The sequence below is a fragment of the Rhinolophus ferrumequinum genome, chromosome 20 (assembly GCF_004115265.2).
Source record: "Rhinolophus ferrumequinum isolate MPI-CBG mRhiFer1 chromosome 20, mRhiFer1_v1.p, whole genome shotgun sequence".
NCBI classification, from domain to species: Eukaryota; Metazoa; Chordata; class Mammalia; order Chiroptera; family Rhinolophidae; genus Rhinolophus; species Rhinolophus ferrumequinum.
Genome location: NC_046303.1, coordinates 25,543,026 through 25,551,268, shown reverse-complemented (window position 1 = coordinate 25,551,268; position 8,243 = coordinate 25,543,026). Strand labels below are relative to the sequence as shown.

The 8,243-nt window shown below is 42.1% G+C and overlaps 1 protein-coding gene across 4 annotated transcripts; it reads left to right on the top strand.

Annotated features, from left to right (window-relative positions):
* Positions 1-5,753: 5,753 nt before the first annotated feature.
* On the top strand, positions 5,754-8,027 carry ARL4A (ADP ribosylation factor like GTPase 4A). 4 transcript variants are annotated; one of them, XM_033088821.1, is made up of 2 exons: positions 5,754-5,886; positions 7,016-8,027. In XM_033088821.1, the coding sequence occupies exon 2, from the start codon at positions 7,104-7,106 to the stop codon at positions 7,704-7,706; it is 603 nt and encodes a 200-aa protein (XP_032944712.1). In that variant the 5' UTR covers positions 5,754-5,886; positions 7,016-7,103; the 3' UTR covers positions 7,707-8,027. The 4 variants fall into 4 exon arrangements, with proteins under 4 accessions (XP_032944712.1, XP_032944711.1, XP_032944709.1 ...); XM_033088820.1 differs by having other exon boundaries at positions 5,755-5,886; positions 7,019-8,027; XM_033088818.1 differs by lacking the exon at positions 5,754-5,886 and adding an exon at positions 6,435-6,584.
* The last annotated feature ends 216 nt before the right edge of the window (positions 8,028-8,243 follow it).

The following is an 8,243-nucleotide window of genomic DNA, read 5'->3' as shown; positions in this document are numbered from 1 at the left end:
TTCCTAAACCACAAATCTGAGATTGGCAGTCTTCAAATGAAAAAACAATACATATATTTGATGACTATTCATTCTGTGTTTGATATGATTCACCTCAAGAGCGTGGGGTACAAGTAAGGTCACAGATCTTATTTTTCAAAATAAAACCACCTCAGGATCAAATGTTAGGTTAGCAGGAAGACTGGTATCTTTCTCTCTGAGCCTTTCCTCTCTCCCTGAGTGATCCCATAACGATGGGAACTTAATTTAAAGTGCCAACCTTCCTTCTAAATACTGTAATGAGTCAAAGATAATCTGGCCAGTTTTCTATTGACGTCTGTTTTTCAACCACCATTGTTTTGGTTTATATACTGCAGTATTGCTGTTCCAAACAGGACCTACTATCATAATGTGATTATTGAGCAATATCTCTGACGTAAAGCAAGAGTAAGCCTATATCTGGAACAAGTCCACCATGCTAAAAAGACAGGATAAGGAGGGACATATATTAACTAACAAGAACAAACATAGGCTTGTATGACACGAAGCAAATTCAGAAGCGGAGAAAAAGACCCTTATAATAGTGTCTTGGATATCTTAATAAGGAACTTGGACTTTAGCTTTGGCAACTCCTTAACATTACCACCTCCCACCCAGTTAGTTCCAAAATCCACATATGGTACTTAGTAGAGTGGCTGGCCGGAGCAATAACTCCTTAAAAGCAGGTGATAATGTTTTCTTTCCTGATCTGGAGAGTAGTTACATAGACAGAGAGGCATGAATTAGCATGGTATGCTATGAAATACCTGGAGAAATAGAAGTAGTTTCATGCAGATGGAGCACAGGAATAAGAGTGGGCGAGTGGGAATGAAAGAATGGTGCAGATGAGGTTAGAAAGCAAGCCAGAAAAAAGTAATCAAGGGCCTACAAATTGGAGTTTTATAATTTCAGGGATACAGGAAGGTATTTGGGAGGGTATGCAAATCTACAGTGTAAACATGGTGCATTTTGCTGAAATATTAATTTCGCTCTCTGATGAGAAGAGTGGAATTTATGGTGTGGATGAAAAAGGGGTCACATACTTAATCTGACAAGCTCATGCGAGGCCAGCATCGTGGGCCCTACAAACTCAGAGACCGAACGTAACCACACAGGATGGGCTGAACTTAAAAAATTTCTAACTAAAAGTGGGTCATGGTGGATAGTTACAGCCGAGGCCTGTAGCTTCCTTGACAAAAGTTATTCTTTACCTTTCAATTTCTCTATTGTCTTTGTACATCTAAGATAATATACCTTTGAGGTTGTCTATTTTGTTTGTGCATCTAAGATAACATACCTTTGAAATGTCAGAGTGATTTTCTTTTCCAGACCGCCCAAAGGCACAACCAGTGGCATCAGAGTATGAGACCACATTGTTATCTTGTTGCCTACGTACCATCTCTATGTGCTGTTAATATTAACTATCCTGTACCCCTAGTGAATTCTCATGGAGGTGTCATTCTAAGTGAATTTTGGGTTGTTCTTTCCTCCTAACATCTATATAACCTCTTTTTATATTCTTGTCGAAAAACGTACCCTGGCTTTATGTTATGGTGGATCAAAGTGAATTCACTTAAATGTGGACTCCCGACAATGTAATGAATAAGAGAATATACTCTGGTTCCAGACATAGTGGGCAAATCCCAGCACCACTGCCTATTAACTGAAAAATCACTTAGGAGGTGGATTAACTAGTTTAGGGGAGACATCATGAGAACCAGATGTAAGTGGTGGAAATGGAATGTAAAGAAAGAAACTGATTAAAGAGACAGTGGTGGATAATCATAAGTGGGGCATAGGAGAAATTTGAAAATAAGTGAGATTTCTACTTGGGGCTCTTAAACAAATTACTATCAGCCAAAACAGGAACTACCCTGTTTCCCTGAAAGTAAGACCTATCCCAAAAATAAGCCCCAGATAAGATCTCAGCCAGACAGACGCATTTAGTACGTTATGACAATGTTCCAGAAGAAGATGACATGACTGGAATTAAATAAATGTAGATTGCTGTACATGAAAAAATAAGACATCCCCTAAAAATAAGCCCTAATGGAGCAAAAATTAATATAAGACCTGGTCTTATTTTCGGGGAAACACGGTAACACAGGAAGACAGAGGTGACAGTGAAGTGATACTTAAGTTGTGAACATGCTGGGTATTTGGCAGAGGAGTTCAAGAGGCAATTGGAGATACAGTCTAACTCCAAAAATCTTTTGACTATAAGGTTATGAAGCATTCATAAATTATCACGAGTATGAATGATATTGATACACTTCAGAAACATAAAATGCACCAATTTTCTTCTGTCATTTGGGGCTCAGGAAAATAGCCTTTTTCTAGCACATCTTTCCCCTCAGCTTTATTGAGATATAACTGACATATAACACTGTGTAAGTTTTAAATGTACAAAATGATTTGATGTATATATTGTGAAATTATCATCACAATAAGATTAAAACATCATCTCCCATAGTTACCATGTGTGTGTGTGTGTGTGTGTGTGTATCAATAACATTTAAGATCTACTCTCTTAGCAACTCTCAAGTCACAATGCAGTATTGTTAACTATAGAACCTCAGGAACGTATTCATCTTATATTAACTATAAGTTTATACCCACATATGACTTGACCAATATCTCCCCATTTCCCCTACCCATCCAGCCCTTAGCAATCACAATTCTACTCTGATTCTGCGTTCAAAGATATAAGTGATATCGTATAATTTTTATCTTTCTTGGACTGATTTAGCATAATGACCTCCAGTTTCATGTTGTTGTAAATGGCAAGGATTCCTTCATTTTTAAGGCTGAATAATACATATATATGTATATATATGACATAAATATATGATATATATATGATATAAATATATATATATCACTTCTTTATCCATTCATCCATTGGCACGTAGGTTATTTCCATGTCTTGGTTATTGTGAATTATGCTGCAATAAACATGGGGCCGCAGATAGTTCTTCAAAATAGTGATTTTATTTTCTTCGAATATATACCCGGAAATGGGATTGTTGGGTCATATAGTAGTTCTCTTTTTAATTTTTTGAGGAACCTCCACACTTCTCCACAGTGGTTGAAACAATGTACATTTTCACCAATGTGCACAAGAGTTACCTTTTCTCCACATTCTTGCCAACACACATCTCTGGTCTTTTAGATAATAGTCATTTTAACAGGTGTGAGGTGATACTTCACTGTGGTTTGGATTTGCATTCCCATGATGATTAGTGATATTTAGCACCTTTTCACATAACTGTTGGCCTTTTTATGTCTTCCTTGGAAAAATGTCTTTTCAGGTCTTTTGCCCTTTTTTAATTGGATTATGTTTTTCTGAAAGGAGAAATCTTACACATTTCCTCATAATGTCTAATCATTAATACCTGGGATATGCGTTGAAAATGCAGATCTCTAGCCCCTCCCCTAGTGTTTCTGATTTGGCAGGTCTGTAATGGGGACCAGGAATCTATTAATATATTTTTACAAGCACTACCAGGTGATTCTCATTATTAGCAAAGCTTGGAAAACCAGAACTAAAGGCAGAGTTTCATGGAGTCCCTAGTGTCTCAGTAATTTTCATGGTGCCTCAGGCCAAAAGAAATACCCCAAGGTTCCATTTAAGTACGTAGATTCAACTTTAACAGTTGTTTTTAAAAAGGTCCAACAGATGGCACTGTGTTTCCCTCAAAAAGTTAAATTATCCCATAGAATCCCCAGGAGTTCCCTGAAGCACCCCAGAGCACCTATCTCAGCACATTTTATGAACTATGACCTTAAGAGAACATTTTCCTGGTATAGCCTCTAAATAAAATATCTGAATGGGCCTTCTATAGGAAGATTGTACAACAAAGGAGAAAGCGTATGCCATGAATTTCATCTCTTTTTATACCATTTGTTAGTTTCATGATTATGATTGCTTATATAGAAGTATCATTTTCCTATGAAGAGGCAGGCAGCAAATATTTTTAGGTTCTGTGGGCCACAGATGGTCTCCAATTCATATTTTTATCTTGTCTGTTGCAGACCTTTAAACATATAAAAATCATTCGTCTCTTGAATTTGGCCTAAGGCTGTAATTGCCACCTCTTGTTCTAGTTATAAGCCTAGTTCTAACTTTAAAGTGCAGTTCAGTGAAGGTGCTCCCGCAAGGCTGGACATTCTCAAGTTATTTTCGTATCTCATCCGTTTTGCTCCAGGGAAGTCTCTGAAGAAATGCACCCCTGCAACTAATATGGGAAGGGCCTAGTTGATTTCGAAGCTATTATAAACATAAGGCTGTCATTGAATCTTGCTCTTTATTCTTGATTTAATGAGAATTTGCAAGTTTTTCCAGTTTAATAAAGAATCCTGTTAAATTTCCAAGAAAAGGAGACTAGCTATTCCATTAAGCCCTTTGCACTTGATGATTATTATAAATGGTTAATGAGATTACATAATTATAACTATTAATAATGCCTTAGCTTATATTAGAGTCAATACATAACTTGGTGGACTATGCCATTTGAGACTTCCAGCTTTATTTCCAAAATTAGTATGGCTGTCTTGGAAATGTGCATTGTTCTTAGTCCTTAGGTTTTATGTCAGTTATTTTTAAAAAATCTAGTAGGACAAATACTGTTCCTATGCTAGTCATAAAGGAGATAAATAACACTAAGAATAATGGTTTTGAAAAAAATCAGGAAATTTCAATCCATATTTGAAAAGCAAAAACCTTTTAAATAAAGTGTACCATATAGATTCTTCCAAGTTCCAAACTCTTAACAATCTTCACCAAAAAGATGTTTGTTCATTAACGCTTTCCCAGAACTTTAAGTCAGTACCCGTCCTTCTCTGTTTCCACAAGGACGCTGAAATTATCAATGATCACATTTTGTAATTATATTTATTCATGTGGAAATTTGGTTACTTTCTTTTTCTCCCATGAGATTCTAATACTCCAGGAGAGCAGAGGAAATGTCTGCATTTGCTCACCATTCTATCCCCAAACACACAGAATTGTTCCTACTAGCTATTAGGTGTTCAAGCAATATTTGAAAATTTATGACAAGCACACAAATTGCATTTAGTCAGAAGTATCCAGTGAAGGTATTACGCATTTAATGACCAGTAGACTTTAAAATTATGTTCCAGGACCACTACTGAGTTTCCTTGGGTCATTAGAAACAGCCATTTAATCTCTCACTGCATTTCCTCATTTATAAAACCGGGGTATTTCTACCTGTCGCCACGTCACAGAGATGTTACTACGATCACGTGGGAGACAGAGCGTTTATTTGCTTTCCAAAAGAAGATGCATTACAGGCACCAGTCCAGCCCAGGCCACTCAGGACAGCTATCGAAACACGTCCACGTCACCCATTATATAAGGGGCCCGCCCGTCCGGTGTCCTGTGAAATCCCTGACCTGCGTCAGCGGCCACCGCCCCGAGGAAGCCATACAGTGCACGAGAATAGGCGGTGCGGGGCGGGACCCGCCCGAAGCTAGCGGTCCGCTGAAGAAAGCAACCGCTAAGGGGACTGAGACCGGAAGCCCCACCCGACGTCGCCCGCCACTCGCTAGCTCTAGGCCAGTTCGAACACGACCTTGTTTTGTGGTTGCTAGGAGACCTGGCTCCCGCACGCCCCCGACTGGCCCGCGCCGCGGCGGACGCTGGAAGGGGGCGGGGCCGCGGGAGGCACGGGAAGCGCTCTGCCGAGCGCCCGTAGGATAGTCCTGGCGCGCGGCGCCCTGTCGGCGCCTCTCGGAGCGGCGTCTCAGCTCCTGCCACCGCCCAAGCCTCGGTGGTGCCCTCAGGCAGGTATCAGCGCGCTCCCCAGCGACGGTGAGCAACGTGGGATCTGGACGCGACACAGTTAGGTGAGCCGCAGCGGGGCGGGCAGCTGGTGTGGCCGCGCCATGTCGAGGGAGACACGCCGGGCGGGTACGGAGGGACGAGGTGCCGGGATCGGGCTGCGGGAACAGTGGACCAACCCCGGCGAGTGTCGCGGATCGGATCCTTCACGCTTGGGGGTGGCGCAGCCGCAGGGAGCAGCCTCCGGCCAGCGTACAAAGGGTTAACGCGCCGACAGTGACCGCGGGCCCCGGATGTGAGAGCCGCGGTGTGGCGTCCGAGGGCAGCGCTGCAGGTGCGCCCAGGCGGGCGGAGCGAGCGGGCTGGCGACCAGACTGACCGGCCGAGGCCCCGTCTCCCCTGCAGGGGCCGCTCGATTCCCTCCGCGGGCGCCTTGTTTTCTAACTTGAGGGCAACAGGTGGTGCGTGTGGACCGAGGGAGAGTCCAGCACGGCGGCCCTGGGAGCGGCAGTTACTGTCAGCGATTCGGGTGCGGGGGCTGGCATAGCACGGACGGACTGCCGCGGGTGACCAATGGGATTTGGGCTCATGGGTGGACCATGAGAAGTGGGCGTGGTCAGAGTCTGAATCCACGGTTTCTAGTGCAGAAAGCGCCAGAGCTGCGCGGAGAGCTAAGCAGGGCAGACCTGGGGTGTGCCTTTGCTCACCGCGTAGAAACGCCTCCCAATGCTTTCTCCTTTGGACCCAGACTCCAATTCGGGAGGTGAGAGCGTTGTGCTGTTTTGGGGGGGATGTAGTGAGGGTACTAGTGACTTGGGGCATGCTGTTGAGTAGGTGGAATTAGATCCTCAAGATAAGATGGTGTGAGTTTTCTGCCAAAAAAGACACTTCACTTCTGTGTTTACTGCGACCTAGACTAGTGTTGTTAATAGGTTGTCTCCGGGATGAGGTCTTTGAGGTTTGGGGACTCGGGGGCGGGGTAAAGTACATACTACAGCAATTTTAGTGAATGTTAAAGAATTTCAATCACAATGTTTATTTTATCGTTTGCCTCCGATTGCTCACGTTTCTTTATTTCATTTGGTTTGTTTACTGAAGCAAGTTTTATTAAGTTCCTCGTGTTGCCTATTTTAGCACAAAGAAATAAAAAGGGTACATATTTCATAAGAATAACTTACTCATTTTCCCCCTCAGCAGTCTTGTAGCTGGATCTTCTAGGAAGAGAAGTTGTAAAGCAGAAAGAAGAAAACACTTCAATTTGGAACACTCATTTGCAACTGAAATGGGGAATGGACTGTCAGATCAAACTTCTATCCTGTCCAGCCTGCCTTCATTTCAGTCCTTCCACGTTGTTATTCTGGGTTTGGACTGTGCTGGAAAGACGACTGTATTATACAGGCTGCAGTTCAATGAATTTGTAAATACCGTACCTACCAAAGGATTTAACACTGAAAAAATTAAGGTAACCTTGGGAAATTCTAAAACAGTCACTTTTCACTTCTGGGATGTAGGTGGCCAGGAGAAATTAAGGCCACTGTGGAAGTCATATACCAGATGCACAGACGGCATAGTGTTTGTTGTGGACTCCGTGGATATTGAAAGGATGGAAGAAGCCAAAACTGAACTTCACAAAATCACGAGGATATCAGAAAATCAAGGAGTCCCTGTACTTATAGTTGCTAACAAACAAGACCTGAGGAACTCATTGTCTCTCTCAGAAATTGAGAAATTGTTAGCGATGGGTGAACTGAGCTCCTCGACTCCCTGGCATTTGCAGCCCACCTGTGCGATCATAGGGGATGGGCTAAAGGAAGGACTTGAGAAACTTCATGATATGATAATTAAAAGAAGAAAAATGTTGCGGCAACAGAAAAAGAAAAGATGAATGGTTTTGCCTTTCATATCGGTGTGGAGTAGGTTTTCTCTGGTCTGACTTTGACAAATGGAAGCGTGTCTACAGCCTGGTTTGCCTGCCTGCCCTCCTGGATGCTGTTAAAGCTTTGTTTTGTTGAACAGTCAGATGCCCAACTCTGTTGCCTTGTGGAAGATGAGTAAATGCAGTGCGTCTTAAAATGGTCTTTTCTCCCTACCCCTCAAATCTTTTGGTACTACCGTTTTGGGAAGCCGAGCAGGGATAGTTAATTGACCAGAAAACAGTTGTGGGAATTTGACCTGAAGTTAGTGAAATAAAACTTTGAAGAATGTCTCCCTAGTGTTTTGTGCTTGTATCTTTTTTGCAGGAAGCCTTCATAAGGAAATTGCATACAAGTCTTTGTATGTTAAGATAAAATGCTAATGAATGGAACTGTTAAGATAGATTAATATATATATTTATCTATATAGGTAGATAGATATATAGAGAGTTAAATATTGATCACATTGGTCCAGCGAGTAAGGGACAAAGAGGAAGTATTTGGTTTTT

Bases quoted from the DNA above. Each gene is read 5' to 3' on its own strand.
- ARL4A (XM_033088821.1), top strand. From the start codon at position 7,104: ATGGGGAATGGACTGTCAGATCAAACTTCTATCCTGTCCAGCCTGCCT.